This window comes from Lagenorhynchus albirostris, chromosome X (assembly GCF_949774975.1).
Source record: "Lagenorhynchus albirostris chromosome X, mLagAlb1.1, whole genome shotgun sequence".
Classification (NCBI taxonomy): domain Eukaryota; kingdom Metazoa; phylum Chordata; class Mammalia; order Artiodactyla; family Delphinidae; genus Lagenorhynchus; species Lagenorhynchus albirostris.
In genome coordinates, this window is record NC_083116.1 from 111975281 (window position 1) to 111998952 (window position 23672).

The following is a 23672-nucleotide window of genomic DNA, read 5'->3' on the forward strand; positions in this document are numbered from 1 at the left end:
TGTGGAGAAACCAGAAGCCCCCATACATTGTTGAGGGGAATATAAAATGGTACAGCCACTTTGGAAAACAGTTTAGGAGTTTCTTAAAAAGTGGAACACAGACTTACCATACAACCTAACACTCTATTCCTCGGAATCTACTCAAGAGAAATGAAAACAGGGCTTCCCTGGTGGCGCAGTGGTTAAGGATCCGCCTGCCAATGCAGGGGACACGGGTTCGAGCCCTGGCCCGGGAAGATCCCACATGCTGCGGAGCAACTAAGCCCATGTGCCACAACCACTGAGCCTATGCTCTAGAGCCCACGAGCCACAACTACTGAGCCGATGTGCCACAACTACTGAAGCCCGTGCGCCTAGAGCCTGTGCTCTGCAACAAGCCGTGACAATGAGAAGTCCACGCACTGCAACAAAGAGTAGCCCCCACTCACTGCAACTAGAGAAAACCCGCACACAGCAATGAAGACCCAACACAGCCAAAAATAAAAACAAACAAATAAATAGAGAAATGAAAACATATATCTACACAGACTTGAATGCTAATGTTCATAGCAGGTTTATTCTTAACAGCCAAAAAGTGGAAATAATCCAAATGTACATCAACTGGTGAATGGATAAACAAAACATGGTTTTATCTTTACAGTGTAATACTATCCAGCAGTAAAAAGAAACAAACTACTGAATCTCAAAAACATCCTAATTAGAATTCAGATGCCAAAAGACTATGTATTGTAGGAGCATGAGAGAATTTTCTGAGGTGATGGAAATGGTTTATATTTTGTTTGGGCTGATGGATACATGGGTGTATAAAATAATCAAAATTCATCAAACTGAGCACTTGAGATTTGTGCATTTTATTAAATGTAGATTATACCTAAATAAATAAAGATTTGTTTGATTCTGCTATGAAAGTCCCAAGTGGAAAATGCTTGGCCTTCAGTGTTTATATTAGAAAGAAGAAAAGCTAAAAGAAAATTAAATAGTGAAATAAATCCAAAGAAAGTAGAAGAAAGGAAATAATAAAGGTAAGAAATCAATGAAATAAAAAGCACAGGAGGGCTTCCCTGGTGGCGCAGTGGTTGAGAGTCCACCTGTCGATGCAGGTGACACGGGTTCGTGCCGTGGTCCGGGAGGATCCCACATGCCGCGGAGCGGCTGGGCCCGTGAGCCATGGCCGCTGAGCCTGTACGTCCGGAGCCTGTGCTCCGCGACAGGAGAGGCCACAACAGTGAGAGGCCTGCGTACCACAAAAAAAAAAAAAAGAAAAACGCACAAGAGACTCAACAAAGCCAAAAACTGGTCCTTTGAAAAGGCCAATACAATTTTTGAAAAAATAGTCCATGAGGCATAATAGTAGTTGATGAGAAACTTTTGAGACAAAAGATTGTTGGGATAGTGCTTTTGAGAATAAAAACCACTGGACTAATGGATTTTGTTGTAGTATTATTATTATTATTTGTGTTATGCGGGTCTCTCACTGTTGTGGCTTCTCCCGTTGCGGAGCGCAGGCTCAGCGGCCATGGCTCACAGGCCCAGCGGCTTCTTGGCATGTGGGATCTTCCCGGACCGGGGCACGAACCCGTGTCCCCTGCATCGGCAGGCGGACTCTCAACCACTGCGCCACCAGGGAGGCCCGGGTTTTGTTGTATTTTATACAACCCTTTGGAGAAGTTTGAAGATGATTTACAAACCATAAAGTCCCTAAGACTTATGAGAATTTGAAAGGGATAAAGATTTTCTTTAAGTTTGAGCTATAATCTGCATCTTGCCATCATTAAATGCATTCCTGGTTAATTGAAGCTCCTACTGCGATATTCTTGACATACCTATCATTTATAAAGGGCTGATTTTTAACTCTTTTGGAGTATACTACTTAAAACTATGATTTCTGCTTAGTCTTTTTATATGTTTGTTGTAGGAAATATATTAGTCACTGTATGCTTGTAATAGCAAATTATATTTTATAGAATGTATTTATTGTAGGAATATAGATTACAACGGATATACCAGCCTGATAGTGATAAACTTTAATGTATAATTTCACTATTATGTAAGTGGCATGAATTCACTTGCTGGTCTTGGCTTTCCCCAAAAAAACTTGTTTGAGAAAATAAACTTGTGATTCTAACAGATTCAGTGCTAACACCGACAAGGAGTGTGTTCCTTTGACACTCCTCTCGATTCTTTTTGCTAAGGTGGGCAACAACCAATACTGTATTATGAATTCTCAAAGCACTTTAAGTCAAAGAGATTATTCCCTCTCAGGATTTTCATAAAATACCTTTGGGGCCAATATTTTCACCTTTCATTTTAACCAGGGCTGAATCAAAGGTGGCTTAGAGTTTTATTTCGTAACAGAATAAATGTACCACAAAAGCTACTTCATGATCCCCTTTTAACTAACATTTCAGTGTCCTACAATTGCTGCCATACTAAACAATGCTGGAATAAACATCCTTCTACATAGGTCTTTGTGAACATGAGCAAATATTTCGTTATGATACATTCCCAGATGCGGAATTCTGGGTCAAAGGGTGAGATATTTTAAATCTCGATAGATGTAATCAAATTGTCCTCTTTAGAGAATGTACCAGTTTATACTTCTCACCAACAATATATCCTCACCAACACTGGCTGCTATAAGTCCTTTTAATTTTCGCCAATTTTAATGAGTGAATCACATTGTTCACGTTTCTTATTACTAGACAGGCTGAACACTTCATAAATGTGTATTGGGTACTTGCATTTCTTTTATAAACAGTCTATACATATTTGCGAGCTGGATTTTCCCTGTTGCCAAAGAGCTGAAGTCAGACATATTGTTCAGTAATGGTGCTTTATCCTCCAGAATAGTGTGATTACCCTGCTGCTCAATGTTTGTAAACATTCCCTTAAATGCAAGAATTAAGAGGAGTATTTGTCTAAGTTCTTCCTGAACAGTGATATGATCCCTGAGTATGAAAGTCAATGGCTCAGCACAGAACTAATTTTCTCTGCTCTGGCAAGACCCTACCTTATAAGAGTCACTGGCAGCAGCACAGCCCTTCCCTGTTGTGGAGCCTGAGGCACAAAGAAAACTCTATGGAGATGAGATGCCATGTCTGCTCCTGCCTGTGGGACTTCACTGCCACTAACTTCCATCTTTGCCCAAATCAAATCAGTGGCACTCAGTGTGCTCACGAGTCTACATGAGTCCTCTTCCTGCTAATCTTTAGCCCATCTAAACTGATGCAATATGTATTTTGTCCCATTTCTATTCTATCTTACTGATTTGTACTAGGAATATTAATCTTTCACATTTCATGTAAGTTTTAATTATTTTCTCTCAACCTATCATCTTTTAAATCTGTAATCTCCATGGCTGTAAGTTTTGAACTTTTTATGTATCATCAGATCTACCAACTTTTCCTTTAGGCTTTTGGGTTTGTTTTGCCTTCCTCATCCAAACTATTAAAATAATCCCCTAAGATTTCTTTGTTCATAATTTTGTCTCAATAAAATATCTTAAATAAGGTTTTAAATAAAAGATCTTTTATCCCCAAATGGCTCACGATTTTGACTAAAAAAGTCTATTCTTTTTCTCACTGACATAAAATGCTGCCTATAGCATGTATTATTAAAATTTTATATCTGGTTGTAAAGTTTGTTCCAATGATTGATCTACTTCTGCATCAATACCACACTTCTTATATTGTGGCTTTATCATATGTTCTAAAACATGTCAACTCTCCCGTCATATTCTTTTAAACGTTTATTTACTATTCCCCCCAAACCCCGTCAAGAACGCTTACATTTTTATTCATTCACTTATTTATTTACCTGTGCTGCGTGGCTTGTGGGATCTTAGTTCCCCAACAAGGGATTGAACCCGGGGCCTCGGCAGTGAGAATGCAGAGTCCTAACTAATGGACCGCCAGGGAATTCCGGTTTATTTACGATTCTTGTGAATCTTACTTTTCCAAATCTTTAATATCAACTGGACAAGTTCTTTAAAAAACCTTATTGAAATTTTTATTCAGAATGCACTGAATTGGGCTTCCCTGGTGGTGCAGTGGTTAAGAATCCGCCTGCCAATGCAGGGGACACGGGTTCGAGCCCTGGTCTGTGAAGATCCCACATGCCACGCAGCAACTAAGCCCATGCACCACAACTACTGAGCCTGTGCTCTAGAGCCTGCATGCCACAACTACTGAGCCCGCGCGCCTAGAGCCCGTGCTCCACGACAAGAGAAGCCATCACAATTAGAAGCCCGCACACCACAAGAGTAGCCCCCGCTCGCCACAACTAGAGAAAGCCTGTGCACAGCACGGAAGACCCAACACAGCCAAAAATAAAAATTAATTTTAAAAATAATAAACTATAAAAAAATACACTGAATTTATAGGTGGAAAAAAAGGAGTCATCTGTACAATATTGAGTATTCTCATCTAAGAGTATTGCCTATTTTCTCATTACTCATATGCTCCTCTCGTCCTTCAACAAATTAGTTTTATTCATGTATAGTTTGCATAATCTTGTTAAATTTATACCCGGTAAGTTTATACCCATGGCATTTTCTGATTTGTGTGTCTGTGTGTACATGTGTGTGGTATAAACTAATTAGTAAATTATTTAGTAAACTAATAATTTTTGCATGTTTATTTTGAACTGTCACCTCACTGAACTCTCACAGCAGTTCAAGTTTTTCAGTTTCTGGGTTGTATTTTCTAGGCAGACAATCTTATTATACCTTGTAAGTAACGTTCTGTCGCTTCCATTTCTATCTCATTTGCTAAGCCCCAGAGAACAATATTGTAGAATTCAAGCGGTGGCTGATATTCTTGACTTGTTCCAGACACTAATGAGAATATAGAGAAGCCAAACAATAATATGAATTCTGGTGCAATGCAATTGATGACTACTTCCCAACCCTCTGAATTTACCCTTGTTATATCATTAACCTCACCACCCCACATTTTACCCAGTTGAAACTTTATCCCACCTACAGCATTACGGAAGGATGTTACTGTGCTCCAATGTTTCATCATTAAAAATGATTCCGATAGTTCTCTAAGTACCTTATATCAAGTTAATAGGGTCCTTCTCTACATTACCTACTTTTAAAAAATTTTGAATTGTATCAAATACATCTTCAAGGTATGCTTTTTCCTTTCCACCTCTAAAAGCTCCAGGTACATACAAGAATGCATTACTCTTTCAATAGAATGCTGGACTTAAGTTACTAATATTTTAGTATGGATTTTATAACTGTGTGAGAATGGTCTCTAGTGGTTTGCTTTTGCTTTGTTTTTGGTAGTGTTCTCTCCACGTTTGGGCAGCAAGGATATAATAATTTTGAACAATGAATTAGAATGTCTCCTTTTTTGCTTCCTTTTTTTGTCCTACATTCTGGTACAAATTAAACAACAGGAATTACCCATTCCTTGTATTGTGAGTTTGTGGAAACTTCTGCAGAGGAAATTTTTTAATAACCTCAGTTTCTTGATTATCAATATTTTAAGGGTATCTGCTTCATCTCTGGTAATTTAAAAAATTTTTATGTATTTCCAGAGAAGCATCCGTTTCCTTTCACCGTATTAAATTTTTCTAGAAATAGAATTTCAGAAGTTTTATGGGAGTGCAGCTATTTGCACACTCTTATTAAAAGAAAAATTCTTTTTTGCTCTGCAAAAACCAGAAACATACACACCCATCATCATCATCATCTTTGGAGGTTACATACAAAGAGTGAAATAGTAGAGTGAGCTTTCTAGGTCAGCCTGGAAATCATTTGGAAGATGTCAAAGCTACTGTCCTGATGCCCCCCATTCCTGTGAGATGAACTTTATAATTTATCAGAGTGGTGCATAGCATTCTCTCTTACAAAAAGGTTAACTCTGGCTGTGTTGAGAACAGACTGCAGTGGAGCAAGTGTGGAAGTGAGGAGTTGTTACAGGGCTATTCAAGGTGAGAGCCACTGGTGGCTTGGACTAGGACAGTAGCAGTGCAGATGGTGAGAACTGGTCAGATTCTGAAAATACCTTGACAGGAGAGCCAACAGGATTTACATATATAGTGTACTTTCATCAATAACCTCGCATTACAGGCAGATTCTCAACCAGGTACAACTTTTGCTGAGAATCACTGTTCTATGAAAACAAGGCCCACTGTTTTCATATTTGCATATTCCCATTTACACTAAGCACAGTGCTTTGCAAATTTGTTGAAATTCATGTGGATGTTTGAAATAGAAAAGACTTCTGGTTTCAGTTCTGACGTGAGATCAATTACAATAAATTAGTGAACTTGGGTCTTATGTTACTCCAGAATTTCTGGTAGAAGGTGCTTACAAAACACATGGGGACATGTTAGACATAAAATTAATGTTTGGATTAAAACCTTGTTTCATTTAAGTGTGTTCTCCATGCTATAACACAACCCTTCAAAGTCAAGGAAGTACGTAACATTAATATGTTTCCCCAAAACTTATAAACTTACGTAACAACCAGAGCCACAGCTTTTAAACGTCTACAAAGCAGCATGTCCAATGCCCAAAAGAGCACAAGGTTGCAACTGTGGCACCAAGTCCCACATTAAATGAAAATTTAAGAAAAGCAAACAAGAGTATTATCAGACTACCAAACCTTAGTAAGATTCTGTTATTTGATATTCCTACTTCTCAACTCTCTAAATTTGTTACTCAACACAGGGGAGCTTTAAAAATTAATGCCTGGGCTCCACCCAAAGCCAATTAAAATCAGAATCTCTGTGGAGCATCTATCGTTTTTTAAGCTTCCCCAACAATTCTAATGTCAGCCAGAGTTAAGAACCACTGCTTTAACAGAATTTTATGAAACAAAAATAAACAAAAATTAAAATGCATAACACAGGAAAAGTGCAGGAACACGGAGAATAAGTTAAAAGCGAAAGGGCTCACCCTTTTGCTGTATAACATTTTTTGCCTCCTGAAAGTTCCAAAGATTACTAATATTTGAATCTACATCATAACCTTATCAATTAAGCAGTTAAGAAAAAACATAAAATAAGGACTGGAAAAGATCTTTGTTACTTAACTAAAATCATCTGGTGTTAACAGTACTTTCCAATGGGGGAATGCTGTAGGGCTTCAGGCATAAAGCAATGCAGAAACAATCGCAGGGCATCACGGGGAGAGGATGAGAACTTCGGGCTCTAGCTTCCTGTGTTCTAGTCCAGAAAAAGGGGAGAGAAAGGAATGTCCATGGGAACAAGCCCTCATGCCTGAAAGGACAATTTTATTTGAACCTATTAATTTGTCACTCAAAAAGATAAAAGCAACATAAAATATGAGGTAAAGGGAAGTTGGTCTTCAAGAATTTGTCTTCAAGTTTTTACTGATAACAATAATCCTTCAAGCCTGGAGCTACTCAAAGACGAATCATGAAAAATAAGAAGAAGAATTTTATTTCAAACAGATTCAGTGGTATGTGTGCTACAGCAAAGGCTGGTTGTAGCAGTTTCCTTTCAAACCTGCACTGATGTATAAATTAGATGTTATTTGGGAATGGTTAATTTCTGGTAAAATGTAGATTCAATCCAACATTATGCCAATTTTTACATTTATTGTAGACCCTATTTTAGTACTAGAGGTTAAATTTTCATCACCAAAAAATGAGAATAACCTTACAGCTACTCCTAAGGTAATGAGCTGTGAAATTAATTCCTCACTATTGCTTTGAAAATATACCCCTAGGTTGTTAAGAGAAATTCCGACTTCATCCAAATCTGTTATTTAATTCTTCAGTCATCATCTACTGTTGGCTTGATTGTCACTCCTCTTCTTATTTGACCCCAACCAATTAAACTGCAAAATGAAAATAAAAGAAATCATGAATTTTATATCCATTTCATTATCATTACCACATAATCACATGACATAACTAGTTTTACTTGCCTATCTGCTAAATCTAAATTTGTTTACAAAACCTGCTCCTCCAGAAAGAAAGCTCACATTATCTTCTTAGACCCAGAGAGATGGGCTCTAGCCAGAAGGAATGATAGGAAAAGCAAACAAAAAGGTGCTAGTATAAATATGCTCATCTTCACTCTTATCAAAATATACCTGCCCCTCAGAACCACTGATGAAGCAACTTCCAGTCCGCCCAAGGAACCATGCTCATACACAAACCACCTCAGTCTGATTTTTTTTTTAAATTTCATTCTCTTTTCCTCTTTGAAAAATGTTTTTATGTTTTGTTCTGTTTTGTTTTTTAACCATTCACAGCACTTCAACAGATCACCATGGCTTGCTTTATCATGACTTTAGCTGGTAAAGGAAATTAAGAGAAGACCTAGAGGACTAGATAATCTATAAACAGATTACTCTCAAGAGCAGAGGGATTTCTGCTCCTTCTCTCTTTCAATGTCTGCTCTAGTCACTGGTCAGGCCAGACTGCTACCTCAACTGTAGCTTCTAGAACAGAACTTACCTAAGCATGGGTTAAAAACAACAAATCTAAAGAATGTAAGGATCATTCAGATGCTTCCATTTCTTTTAACATACTTGCTAATTTTTAAGCAACGTATAAAATTTCATTTGGGTAGAATCCTCTTACAATATTAGTAGACAGGGACCTCACTGGTGGTCCAGTGGCTAAGACTCTGTGCTCCCAATGCAGGGGGACCGGGCGCGATCCCTGGTCAGGGAACTAGATCCCACATGCTGCAACTAAGAGTTCACGTGCCACAGCTAAAGCTCCCGCACGCAGCAACGAAGATCCTGTGTGCCACAACTAAGACCTGGCGCAGCCAAATAAATAAATAAATATAAAAAAAAACAGTACACAGACACAAAAAGATCATTCCTTTCTTTTAAAATACACTGTAAATCAGTATGTCTATAACAGCAAATAGTATAATCACACAAGAGAGTAAAATCAAGCAGGCATAAATCACCACAAAGCAGAAATGATTTACTTAAAAGAGAACAAAAAGTTTAACTCTGTTTAAATTAGAGAGTAATAATTCATGTCTTCTGAACAGTAAATGGTGAGAGACCATCCTGAGGCACTGTACCAGGGAAGCCTTAATAAGGGAGGTAGGTAATGAGAAAAAAACAAAGCCAAGGGTGATTTGAGTAATTATGGGGACAATCAGGACACAGAACAGTCTAATTTAGAGGGTTTATATGAGACAAAGCAGGAGAAACTTAAAATTCATTCAAGCAGGCTTCCAGAAAGGTCCTGAACTACTTCCAGAAAGTAGTGGGAAGCTACTAAAAATTACTGAGTACAGCATGAAAAAATGTTTTACGGAGATTAATTTTGACTGAGTACTTAAGTAACAGCGGAAGAGGCAAATTCGGAATTTTTTGCAATAACTTTTATGTGTGAAATGATGGTGGTATGGGCTATAATGAGGTCACACAGAATAGAAAGGAAACAGTAGATTCAGTAACTAACCAGGAAAAGAGAAAAGAGACAGGAGTCAACAATATGTGCATGTTTCCTAGCTCCATCCACTCGAAGCGTCCCGAAGCAACAGCACCTTAGGAGCAGCAAGCACACCTAGCACCCGTATCTGCATTTCTAATACCATTTTCCACTAAGAGGAACCAGGGCCCCCTCAGGAGAAATGACCAATTCTAAACTGGAGCAGGGGAGAGGTACAAGATGATTCCAGAACATCTTGTGCCACAAAGTAAGGAACTGTCAAAAAAACAAAAACAAACCCAATGGGGAAATATTGAGGCTTGCGCAAGTCCCAACCTGTCCATGGGGTTGCTATCTGCTTTGTAAAACAAAGCAGAGGGTTTGTCTTCTAAGAAAAGTCATCTTCTCTGAAAAAGCCTCTTATGTAGTTGGCTTTGGCATCTTCCCAAGGTAGGAGGGCAGGGACTGATTCTGGGTTTTCAGTTGAGGTAGAGAAGACAGTGGCTATTACCAGAAAGTCCAGAGCGGGATGCAGTTACCTGCAGAATGCATCACTGCTAACCAAGCCTGGGTTTCATGACAGTCATAGAAATGGATTCCTTAATAAAATACTAGGTTAAAAAAAAAGAGGAGAAATGTCAAAAGGACATAGGAGTCACCTAAAGGGTCTCTACTGGACAAATCCTCGACAATTTGGGTATCAAAATAAATAAAAACAGGTTATCACCTCACACCAGTCAGAATGGGCATCATCAGAAAATCTACGAACAACAAATGCTGGAGAGGATGTGGAGAAAAGGGAACCCTCTTGCACTGTTGGTGGGAATGTAAATTGATACAGCCACTACAGGTAGAACAGTATGGAGGTTCCTTAAAAAACTAAAAATAGAACTACCATACGACCCAGCAATCCCACTACTGGGCATATACCTGAGAAAACCATAGTTCAAAGAGTCATGTACCACAATGTTCATTGCATCACTGTTTACAATAGCCAGGACATGGAAGCAACCTAAGTGCCCACTGACAGACAAATGGATAAAGATGTGGTACATATATACAATGGAATATTACTCAGCCATAAAAAGGAACGAAATTGGGTCATTTGTAGAGACACGGATGGATCTAGAGACTGTCATACAGAGTGAAGTAAATCAGAAAGAGAAAAACAAATACGTGTATTAACGCATATTCGTGGAACCTAGAAAAATGGTACAGATGAACCAGTTTGCAAGGCAGAAATAGAGACAGAGATGGAGAGAACAAACTTGGCGGGGTGGGGAGGTGGTGGTGGGATGAATTGGGAGATTGGGATTGACATATATACACTAATATGTATAAAATGAACAACTAATAAGAACCTGGTGTATAAAAAATAAATAAAATTCAAAAATTCAAAATAAATAAATAAATAAGAACAGTAATGAATCATAACCTACTGAATAAAATAGGATGCCATGAGTGCGTATTATAACTAGATAAGTAAATAACGGGGCAGAAAGAATGACAAATGATAAATGAGGAGTGGTGGAGCTGGGGGATGGGGATCACCATTTTGTAAACACTATAATCAAGCTCAGTTCAGACAAAAATCATCAGTGGATGCTAAATCCAGCGGGGTGGGATTTGATGAGGAGCAGGCTATTTGCATAGAGTCGCCCCACAGAACGCTTATTTGCAAGGGTAAAAAAGAGTAACCATATAGTGGAGAAACTGGCTAACACCTTAACTGCATGATCAAAATTAACCTCAACAAGGAGGAATCAGATATCACGTGTCTCTGGCTGCGACTCCCTAAGGAGAGAATCACCACCTACACGAAAGTATTCCAACCAAGAATACGTAACCTAAACCTAATCTTAGGAAATACCAAGTAAACCCAAACTGAGCAGCAGTCTAGAAAGGAACTAGCATTGTATTCTTCAAAATTGCCAATGACAAGACAAAGAAAGGCTGAGGAAGTTCCAGATTAGAGATCAAGAGACATGAAAACTAAATGCAATGCGTGATCCCAGACGGGGGACACAGAGGACATTACTGGAAGAAGTGATAAAACTGGAAAAGACTGTAGATTTCAGTATTTTAACAATGTTAAACTTGTTAAGTGGTTATATAAGAGAATATCCTTGTTTTTAGGAAACATTCACCAAAGTATTAAGACATCAAGGGGCAACCTATTCCTCAAATGGTTCAGAAAAAGATAAGGGAGATACTAAACCTAAGTTCACTGGTTTTCACATAGGTTGTGTCTATCACAAATCAGGCCTAGAAATACAGATTTCTAAGTCAACTGAATAAACAGTTGAGACTTGAAACCACAGTATAGTAACTGTTGCGTTCAAGGTAAAGTGTGTTTGTGCATGTGTTAAGAAAACTGATTCTGTCTTTTTTATTAGACACTGACAAAGGCTAATAAACTTACCGCCAGTGTTTCTCAACTCTTCGGCTAAGTGCAATTTTTTCTCCTACTTCTGTGCACACAGGATTAGTCAAAACAATTTTGCCCAAATCAGCCTTGACTGCACTAACTCTTCCTCCTGTCGACAGGGATCCTATGTTCACCATAAGCACTTCATTCTTAGACAGCTTTTGCACCTAGGGAAATCAAGGGGGGAAAAATAAACCCCAAAATCAAGAAAATGCTTTCCAAATAACTGCTTATTTTCCTACCACCTTGCCAACAAAAGATGTCAGCAATTTTCCATCTCTGCCAACCTGATCTCAGCAAGACTTTTTAAAAAAATCACATGGATAATAGGAATTATCATGTCACTGTCATACATGACATGCTGTTTCCTGTTTTGTTTTACTTTGAACTGACTGCCATACAGAAGTTCTCAATTTTCAGGAAGTCAAATTTATCTACCTCTTCCTTTTTCTTAATCCCATGTTAAATGAAAAGAAATGAACCTCAAAACTGGTCTTAACTTCCCTGTCACTTTTTTTGGAACAGGAATTACAGAAAGCACTTACTTTTGCTGCTTTCTTGTCTCCTTCAGTGCGTACACCTAGAAGCCGTCTAAGCAGGAAATAGGAAATTTCCAGTTCTGTGAAGATCTCAGGTAAAGCTCCAACTGCACCAAGTACCTGCCCCACCATTCTGTCAGCTCGGCACAAAGTGGGGTCAATTTTCGTTCCAACTCCTAATACAAAATAAGATATACATTTTATTGTTCAACATTTTATTTCCTATAAAGCTGTTTACCCAAAAGACTTAGTCAAACAAGTACAGCATATACCTATACATTTTAATACACACTTATATTTTCATACTCATGTATTAGCTACATAGATGTGACAAAATACCTGTTTTATCTGAAGAAACAGAACTGTAAACTCATGGGTTAGTTGGGCATTTGAGAACAGAAAGATTCTCTTGATTCAAATTCTAAGCAAAGGACAAAAAGAGCTAAGAGCCTAACTCAAAAAGGAGCCTGAATATCCTTAATGAAGGTTGAAAAGATACGAAATTCATAATGAGTAGTTTTCAGGATATTTGCCTGCCATTTCTCCCCTGAAAGGCTGATCAAAAAGACAGCTTAAAGACTTTATATGATTCCTGGGATCCACTTCAAAATATTTTATCTGTATGTCTTTCAAGGAGAAGAGGGAAGAAGATACAAAGATGAGGCAAGAATAGTAAAGTAGGGCTTCCCTGGTGGCGCAGTGGTTGAGAGTCCACCTGCCAATGCAGGGGACATGGGTTCGTGCCCCGGTCCGGGAGGATCCCACATGCCGCGGAGCGGCTGGGCCCATGAGCCATGGCCGCTGAACCTGCGCGTCCAAGCCTGTGCTCCGCAGCGGGAGAGGCCACAGCAGTGAGAGGCCCGCCTACTGCACAAAAAAAAAAAAAAAAAAAAAAAAGAAGAGTAAAGTATTGGGAATTCCTGGCGGTCCAGTGGTTAGGAGTTGGTGCTCTCACTGCCATGGGCCCAGGTTCCAGGGAACTAATATCCCACAAACCGCGTAGCGTGGCCAAAGTAAAAAAAAAAAGAGTGGTAAAGTATTAACTGTTGAACCTGGGTGGTGGCTACATGACCACACATTACACTACATTACACTATTCTCTCTACTTTTATGTTTGAAAAGTTCCGTAAGTTAAATTTTAGAAGTCTCCAGAGTTTCCTTGTTTACAAAACATACAATAAGGATAAAATTATACATGGTAAACTGCTGATTACAAGATACAATAGAAAAATGAATTATATAGCCAAACACCAGAGAACAAAAAGACAAACTCCTTCACCAAACGTTTTCTTCTTTAATCCAAAAGTTATAATACCTCTAATTCTCACTGTATCTTGCCTTTTCCTGGGTATCTGGTAATACACTATTGTATGAGATGAGAATATCCATAAATTATCTCAGTAATACCAACATAATGGAAGTTATCTTCTTTAATTCCCACCTTAGTGTAACTATGATCTGACATGATCCAGCTGACACTTGTGGGTAACTCTCCATTTGCAAAACATACATTGAAAAAAACAAAAACAAAAAACCACCACCACTCTACCCCCAAAACCATGTAGGCTAAAAAGAAAAGTATAGTTAGGTATTTTAAATGATAGGACATAAAACTTACTTTGTTACTGCTAAAAAGGAGCTACTTTAAAAACTAAACCAAGGGCTTCCCTGGTGGCGCAGTGGTTGAGAGTCTGCCTGCCGATGTGGGGGACACGGGTTCATGCCTCAGTCCGGGAAGATCCCACATGCTGCGGAGCGGCTGGGCCCGTGAGCCATGGCCGCTTAGCTTGCGCGTCCGGAGCCTGTGCTCCGAAACGGGAGAGGCCACAACAGTGAGAAGCCCGTGTATGGAAAAAAAAAACAAAAAACGAAAAGACAAAACTAAACCAAAATTCTCCTTTATGTTTAAAATTAATTTTTACAAACACATGAAACCATCTTATGACCTAAAATCAACAGCTTAACCACATATCTTCCTCTACCCCATTCAATTATTAAACATCAAATTAAAAATCTATACCTGTATGAGTAATATGTTTCTCATGAAAAGTACCATGAATATCCACAAATTAAAAACGTAGGGATGAGAGAAAAATCTTTACCAATAAGACCTCCTGGAGCAGCATACTGAAGATCATTATGCTCTGCGAAAAGTGATACAATTTTGGAAAAGATGGGTTTACACATGAGCTTTCCTTCACTGTCTTTGGAAACAATACCAGGTCTGACTTCTATCTCCTGGCCCACCTGTAAAAATATAAATTAGTGATTAGAATTTGTGGGACAACACGATTTCCATTACATACAAAAAGTCCTAACAGGAAGACCACAAAACTGAAAAGCAATCCTTTCTCTATTTCGAAGATCACTATTTAAAAAAAAAAGATATGGGAGAGATCTTCAAAACCAGAACCATCCAAATGTTTCAAACTACCTACCACACAGGCCTATCACCATATAAAATGTGCTCCATATTCACAGAAGCCTATAAAGTTAGAGGTCAAACACACTCAAAAGATATAATAGTAAACAAAGAAGTCTATATCAAGTACTAGACACCATGAAGAAAAAAATTATTTTTCAATTTGGAGTGTTCATACTATTTTCCTAATTAAGACAAGAGAAAAACAAACAAAATAAAAACACAACAACCAAAACCTAGTTTACCTTTAATACTCCTTTTAGAATACTACCACCAGCTACACCCCCCTTAAGGTCATCAACTTCACAGCCAGGTTTGTTGACATCAAAGGATCTAATAACTAAAAAAAACAAAACAAATTAAAGCCAATTCTATTCACATTAACTTCAGAAAAATCTGATTAAGTTAACTTCTCTAAAATAGTAGACACATAAGATTTATACAAGGGGGACTTTGTGACAAAATCTAATATTATTCCAACTAAGTATACTGCAACCTTAATTACGATGGAAAAAGTGGAAATAACTTAAAAGTTCATTGATAGGACGCATATTATGGTACACCCATAGTATGGAGTATCACGCAGCTATTAAAAAAGAATGTTAGAGCACATGTAATGATGTGGAAGGATAACCTTCATATATTGTTAAGGAAAAAAGAAAAAACTAGCTATGCATAGTATGATCCCACTTCCACAAACAAAAACTAAAACAAGAAATGTGTATATGTTTATACATGATGATATGAACAAAGAGAAAGGTGCGGGAATAGTACACACCAACTGTTAACTTTGGTTACTTCAGGGCTAAGGGGCGAGGCAGGGAGACTGTAGACCTTTGTCTTCATATATCTCTATATTATATGATTTCTGCATTAAAAATGTAGTTTTAAAACTTCAAAACAACCCTAGGATTGGACTTCCCTGGTGGTGCAGTGGTTAAGAATCCACCTGCCAATGCAGGGCACAAGGGTTCAATCCCTGGTCCGGGAAGATCCCACATGCCACAGAGCAACTAAGCCCGTGCGTCACAACTACTGAGCCTGCACTCTAGAGCCCACGAGCCACAACTACTGAGCCCACGAGCCACAACTACTGAGCCAGTGCGCCTAGAGCCCATGCTCCGCAATGAGAAGCCTGTGCACCACAACGAAGAGTAGCCCCGGCTCGCCGCAACTAGAGAAAGCCCACACACAGCAACAAAGACCCAACACAGCCAAAAGATTAATTAATTGATTAATTAATTAAAAACGAAAAACAAAAAACCCCACAACCCTAGAACTATGTGACCTGCACTTCGGTCCTGAGAGCAGTGATCATTAACAAGGGGTACACATCACAATCACCCAAGAGAACCCTCCCCACAACACACAGAGGGGAGGCCTGGATGAAGGGAGGGGTTCAAATGTCTGTTTTGAAAAGGCTCCTATATCTATGTAGAAATCATGAGTTTAGATGATCAAATTATACCAATATTGGTACTATGCACTTAAATAAGTTGAAAGAGATGAAAATCTTCATTAATGGTACAATGAAATAATTTGTATGGAAATTCTAATATCCTGCTCCTGACTAAAACATAATTCCATACAGAATAATGCATTACTCCATCTCAATCACATAACATATCACATACCAAGCACAAAAAGACTAAAAGTTCCTTCTGTATTCGAAACTTTCTCTCATCAGTAATGCAATCTAGTACTGCTAATACAATCTCAGAATTAACTGAGTTCAAAAAAAATTTTATGGAGATTGTAATTTATTATCACCTCTGCAGAAATCATTGCTAATTCCCTTAAAGAGGAATCACCAATGTGGAAAAGATCAGACAAAATCCTACCACTTACCAATAAGTCGGGGTTCTGAAGTAAAGTCTCTTGGGGGTACTGGAATTTTCTTTACTATGTACTCACAGACAACTTCAATATTGTATTTTAGCTGAGCAGAAATTGGAATAATAGGAGCTCCTTCTGCTACTGTACCTATAAGACAAAATTCAGAAAGATCAAAATTCTTGTTTTACAGAACTTGTTCTTTACATATTATAGGAAACAGTTAAGATTACTAAAATAGATGCCTAAACATCCCCAAATACCAGCAACAGGTAGAAAATGATAATTCTTTTTAGAAAAGTGTCAGTATTCTATGTGTTTTTGCTCCTGAAAATGAATACTATTGCATTTAAGGGAAAAAAAAGTCAAAATATATTAATAGATATATTTAATACACCAAAATGATAAAACTGCTCAAAAGAAGAAAATACTAACACTCCTAGGAAAGAGCACTTTACTAGTTGAAAGATTTCTGATAACATGTAATTAACTTCCCAATAAATGTCAAGATAAATTATAGACTCTGCTAATCAAAGACTGATGGCATATATAGTATTTGCTCCTTATTAATTAAATGTCAAACAGGCTGGTGAAAGAAACGGACCAAACACAATGAGGTTTTAATCAAAATGATTTATTCTTTTTTGTTATGAGAGAACTGGGTGCATAGGAAATCAACCTTTCTAGCAAGAAAAACAAGGCTAAGAGAGAATCAAATGTCAATAATAAGATGTCTTCCCTGAAATGAAAAACACTGCTGTTAGAGGAAAGGAACACTAAAAGATAAAATAAATCATTGTCAGTTTCAATTCTAAAAGTAGCTACTCAGTAAGAACAGTGTAAGACTGAAGGTTTTTTTAATGGATTTTTAAAAATTAATTAATTAATTATTTTGGCCATGTCGCGTGGCTTGCGGGATCTTAGTTCCCTGACCAGGGATTGAACCCACTCCCTCGGCAGTGAAAGTGCAGAATCCTAACCACTGGACTGCCAGGGAATTCCGAAGACTTATGTTTTTTTTTTGTTTGTTTGTTTTTTTAAATGCTTTTGTTTATTTTACTATCACTGAGGAGGATTTTTATTAGATATTATGGCTTCTTACCTTGTACAAATGCAAGGATCTGTTCATACTGTTCTTTAGCCTGGCTTTCTTTTACCAAATCAATTTTATTTTGTAGAATCAAAATATGCTTCAGTTTCATGATTTCTATAGCAGCCAGGTGTTCAGAAGTCTGGGGCTGAGGACAAGACTCATTACCAGCTAAATGATAAAGAATAAAAAAGATGCATGAGAATTAGCTAGAAATATCTGTCAGAATAGGCAAATCCATAAGAGACAGAAGGCAGGTTAGTGGTTGCCAGGGACTGAGGGAAAGGGGGATCAGAGTGATTGCTTAATGGGCACCGGGTTTCCTTTTGGGGTGATGAAAATGTTCCAGAACTAGACAGTGCTGACACTTGTAGAACACTGTGAATGTACTTAATATCACTGAATTGTATACTTTAAATGGCTAAAATGCTAAATTTTGTGTTATGTGTATTGTACTACCAAAAAAACACTAGCTGACATCTAAAAAAGGAAACGCTTGAATGCCCTAGCCCTACTCAAGGCAAAAGTCCTGGATCGTTGCCGAGCATCCACCTTTGCCCCTGCTTCATCCACTGTGTCTGGATTCACTGGAGCCTCCTGATCATTTGGCTCTCTTCCCTGGTCCTAAGCCAAAAGCTTGGACTCAACAAGTTTGACATCTCAGGGTCTGCCCTTAGCTTTTGCTCAGGCATAAGGAAGAGCCCTCTGGCTCTGTCTAGTCTTAGAGACGTTCTGGCCCAGTCAAGCTCCTGAGAGGCAGAGAGTAATTAAGGGAAGACACTTAACACAGTCCATGAATTTCAGCTACTATCAGAGGCTACTCCCTAACAAACCGAGGGAAGAACACTAAAAACAACCACTGGTATTATAAAGAAATAGGTATGTTTTTTGGGCATCTTAATGACCATCCTAAGTGATGATGTTCAGGTGTCCTGTACTATATCCACTCGGCATACTTTTAAAAATTATATCCCATAGCAACAAAATCTCTTGACAGCCCACATAAGGAAGGTGGCACAACACCAGCCTTGAAAACCCCAATTCATCTAGACTTCAGCACTTATTATGAATGAGATTTGCATCTAAATAAAACCATTATACACCAGTGTTGCAGTAGACAACTCAAAGATGCACACAAAAAAATACATGCACTTTTACATGTAAATATAAAACTAATAAATCATTTCATGTGATCTAAGGGGAGAAAATGCACTATTGATTTTTCCAAATATATACTACCAAAAGAATTCTCACAAGACATCTGTCCTAGGTCTATCTTTACTATTTTGTGATAGTTGGTAGACAAGGATATCATCCTGGTTGACATGTTAGTTCCCATTTCCGTCACCTTTAGGTACTGGATGTGGCCCTTAAAGGCCTTAGTTTCCCTTTAAATAGTCCATCTTGGATTTGCTCCACAATGATTTGTCCAAACCAGTTCTGACATATTTACCTATCAACAGAAGAGCTGCATCCATCACTGCGGCACCATTCAGCATAGTAGCCATCAAAATATCGTGGCCAGGACAGTCAACAAAGGAAACATGTCTAACAATTAAAAAACAGCAATCAGTCCTAAGATCAATCAATACTTCAACATTCAAGTTACAGATTTCCTAAAATTAAATCCCTTTATATATAGAATATGAATATTACATATAAATATGAAATAAGAATATGGAAATAATTTTTATTTCTGTAAAGTCAAGTGGTTACAGGACTTGGTGTTTCTAGACCTCAGAAATAAGATTACCTACTGGCTCAATTATACTTCAAAAACAAACAAACAAAAAAACTCATAGAAAAAGAGATCAGATTTGTGATTACCAGATCTGCGGTTACCAGAGGTGGGGGATGGAGGAAGGGGGAATCAAATGAAAGCAGTCAAAAGGTACACACTTTCAGTTATAAGATAAATAAGTACTAGAAATATGACATACAATATAATATAGTTAACACCACTGTTTGTTATACATGAAAGTTAACAGAATAAATCTTAAGAGTTCTCATCATAAGGAAAAAATTTTTTTTCTACTCATTTAAGTTTATATGATGATGGATGTTCACTAAACTTATTGTGATCATCATTTTACGACGTATGTAAGTCAAATCATTATGCTGTACACCTTAAGCTTATACAGTTCTGTATGTCAATTATATCTCAATAAAACTGGAGGGAAAAAAATATGAAAAGAACAACAACAAAAATTACCTACTGGCTGAGAGTAAAATCACTGCAGATCATTACAAAGCAAATGAAATTAGCTATGTGTAGAAATAACTGGATACAAAAACTCCCAAATCCAATTAAAGTGAATATGGTATAAAGTATATACTGGGAATGTCATTGATTTGAATGCTAAACCAGTGTTAACAGAATGGGCAGTGCCATCTGAAAAAATTTGCCAAAAACTTCTCTAGCATCTTGAAAAGCTGGAATTGCCCATCTGAAGTGCAGATGGCAGCACCATTTAAACAAAATTATGCTACTCATTCGGAATCATTATTTTTAATAATTGTATGCTCACACTCACGATCTAAAATAGGGGCAGCAGACTGGCCCACTGCCATAACCACTCATGCACATCATGTCTGCTTTCACAACACAATAGCAGAGATGAGTAGTTGCAAAGAGAATCTATGGTCTGCAAAGCTGAAAATATTTACTATTGGGCCCTTTGCAGGAAAAGTTTGCTGATATCTGATAAGGGCCACAAGTAGGGCGAGGCAAGTGAGCCACTCGCCCTAGGTGCAAAATTTAAGGGGGTGCCCAAAAAAACCCAGTAATCAAAACAAACAATATTTAAACTTAATATTTAAAAAAAACAAAGTTCATGCAAAACATCCATGATGAACAAAATATCAAAAATTTAAATGAAAACAGGATCAGCAACAATGCCACGCCAAAAGCAAATCAACCAAAAAACCCCAAGTGATAATGAAAAGGAAAACACTAGTAGTTTGAGCTGTCAAGGAACTGAGATCCCACAAGCTGCACGGTGGGGCCAAAAAAAAATTTTTTTTAATTTAAAAATAAATAAATAAATAATACTATTTATCTTGATTACCGAGGCTCTTTTTCTTTTCTTTTTAAAGCTTCTCCCTCCCCTTAAACTTTGGGCTTCATTCACCTCTCCCTAGTCCCAGCTCTGCCCCAATCTACAATTTCTTTGTGGAATATCCCCAACCCCCATAAACATCGCTGGGTGGATGACAGTATCCTCTAATAAAGAATAAGTATACGCAATCATATTCAGAAAACAGATGGGTAACAAGCCCATGTATTTAAAAAACGTGATTAAGAATGGCTTTGTTCTCCTCTAAGAAACAGAAACAACACTGTTTAAGAGAAATTTATGAGGTCTGGCAAAAAGAATCCTTTAAATCCAATGAGCCGTGTTTCCCTCCATTTCATTCTGCTTATGTGATACTTTTCCTTTGGAGAACTTACATGTACATCTCTTAATGTAGGTTTAAATACTTGACTTTTCAAATTATTGTCATTATGGACAAGAAAAACAAAATAATGCAAAAATAAAGCCATTCAACAATTAGGTTCACTGTTTAAAGTCTCAGTTAAATATTTCAAAAAGCACAAATCACACAACAACAAAATATGAAGTGTAAAGTGTTTTTAGCAGAAAAGAGGTCACCTGACTAATTTGAAGTTCCCTTTGGTCCCTGGAATATCTGTAGGAAACTCATCGGGTGTACTACTTCCACAGGATCTGTAACATTCTGGCCGAGGACAACTTGGGTCGTCAAGTTTATAAATCTAAAAGTTCCAATAAAAAAAGACTTGGATTTGTTATCTACACATTCAACAATTAAAGTTAGTTTCTAATTTCACTGTACACAGCTCACCTTAGCATTAGCATAGCCAAGTTTGATTGTAATATTTCTTTCTAGTTCATTTTTGAACCTGACAGTGTGAACTCCAGAAATAGCTTTTACAACCGTAGACTTCCCATGAGCTACATGACCAATTGTACCTATAGACAAAGTACAAAAAATTAATTCATGTGCATTCAGTTACACAACATATTTTTCAGTTTTAGAGTAGAAAACCCAAAGCCATAACTCACTGTAAACATCAATGGAAAACTAACAGTGACTTCAATTTCTCCTCCTACACATCCTCGATTACAAAAAACTTACTCTGATACAGGACTGAGGAGAACTTTCCATGTAACCGACAACCTTGTTTTAAACCATACTCAGCATAATAAAAGCCATCCATCTTATGTTTTTACTCACAGAAAAGAATGCCTTCATTTAAAAAAAACACTTGGTAAAAAGTACATGAAATCTTGTATATCAAGAAACTTTCCAGCATTTTCAGAGTGAAGTAAATAGGTATGAGGAGCCCTCACACAACAAAAAGGAATCCATGAAAACAAAGAAACCAACTCAGGTATCATTACGGTAATGCTGTCAAGGGTAGCACATATCTTATAAGTTGTTTTTTTTTTATCTTATAAGTTTTTAACAGCCTCATTAGTAGAGCCTTACTTTTAACTAGGCTTTACTGTGTTGTTTGTGCAGACTCTCAAATACCCCAAATTTACAATCAGTCAACATAACTTCTTCTCTAAAGTTCTATGTGCCAATTAAGAAAAAAAATTATCTAGTTAGTAATAGCTTATATATCAAACAAAACTTCCGCAAACTCTGCCCTTGCAATAACCCTGTGTGGCAAGTACAGTCGCGTTTCCCTCTTTTCTTTAAAATGCTACATGACTACAATCACCTTATGCTATTAAACTTTTCTTATGTATTTATCGCTTCTTCTCACCTAGTCTGTAAGCTAGGCACGCGCAACATGGGCTTCCCAAAAATATCTAGCAGGTGCTTGGCTCGCAAGAGCTGAACATCTATTTATTGAATATCTGCATCTTCATGTAATTCAGGCAATCACACAAAGGGAGAGGTTAAAATTAGTGGCCGGAGATCAATTAAGTCAGGTCTCCAAGTTATTCTTATCTTACCTATATTAATTGTGGCCTGTCTGCTGATAACTTCATGTGAAAGTGGCGTCAACTTGGTAACATCCTGCAATCAAACATTTTTATTTTAAATCGCTGTACATAAGACAAATCACAACTTTGACTTTACATTTGCTACCTACAGCTCTCTACCATTTGAATAGCCCTCTTCTACTTCTAAAGCGCTTTTTCTGTAAAAGCAACCTTGCATTCTGATGACTGGGAAGCCCTAAAAGTCCTTCATCGTTACACACTGCCTATGGGGGATGTGGAAGCTTGAGGTCCCCCAACCTTGAGAGCATTAGCACTAAGGACAGTGTAGATACTCCCTTCCCAGACCTTCCGAACTAAAAAGCCTTAATGATACTTAACACTGTGACTTTCCAGCCGAATGATTCGGGAGGCTCGGGGTCTCACAACCGCATAGCCTCATTCCCAGCTCGCATACTAGCAGAGAAGCATGGGGCGGCGCGAGCACGACTTAGGGCGCCGGGCTCCGGGTCTCCCTCCTAACCCATGCTCCCGACAGCCCGGCACTGCCTCGTCTCAAAGCCTCCCGGAAGGCCCGGTCATCCCCACTCCTGAGCTCCTTCAGCATCCTGCCAGAGCGATGACTTACCAAAGTGTTGAGATCTTGCCGAGACAGGTGCGGCTGCCCTAAAGTCACACCAGCCTCGCCCCCCGCCATCTTGCCCGGAGAGGAAGGAAGTCGTCCGGGTGGCTGCCTGACCGTTCGCAAGCCCCCTGGTGCAGGGCGGGGCAGCGGAGGCGGGAGGGCCGACTAGGGCCCAGGCCTGGGAGAGGAGGATGGCCGGTGCAGCGGAGGCCTCACTGCTTGGACTTTTCTCCCCATGGATTTGTACAGTGCCTGCCGGCAGGCTGACTAAAATACACAAGGCCAGTTTCAGGATCTATTCGCGACAGACCTGTTGCATATTTGTGCAGGCAACGATGAGGGCAGCCCTAAAAAAGGCCCCTTGCTAGGCAGG

At 38.3% G+C, this 23672-nt stretch overlaps 1 protein-coding gene across 1 annotated transcript; it reads right to left on the bottom strand.

Moving 5' to 3' along the window:
- Positions 1-7401: 7401 nt before the first annotated feature.
- Positions 7402-23440, bottom strand: EIF2S3 (eukaryotic translation initiation factor 2 subunit gamma). The gene is made up of 12 exons (XM_060138571.1): positions 23303-23440; positions 22687-22750; positions 21563-21690; positions 21352-21473; positions 19152-19246; positions 17711-17869; positions 16624-16758; positions 15021-15115; positions 14456-14600; positions 12360-12529; positions 11809-11981; positions 7402-7819 (listed from the first exon to the last, which is right to left on the bottom strand). The coding sequence occupies exons 1-12, from the start codon at positions 23369-23371 to the stop codon at positions 7756-7758; spliced, it is 1419 nt and encodes a 472-aa protein (XP_059994554.1). The 5' UTR covers positions 23372-23440; the 3' UTR covers positions 7402-7755.
- Positions 23441-23672: the final 232 nt, after the last annotated feature.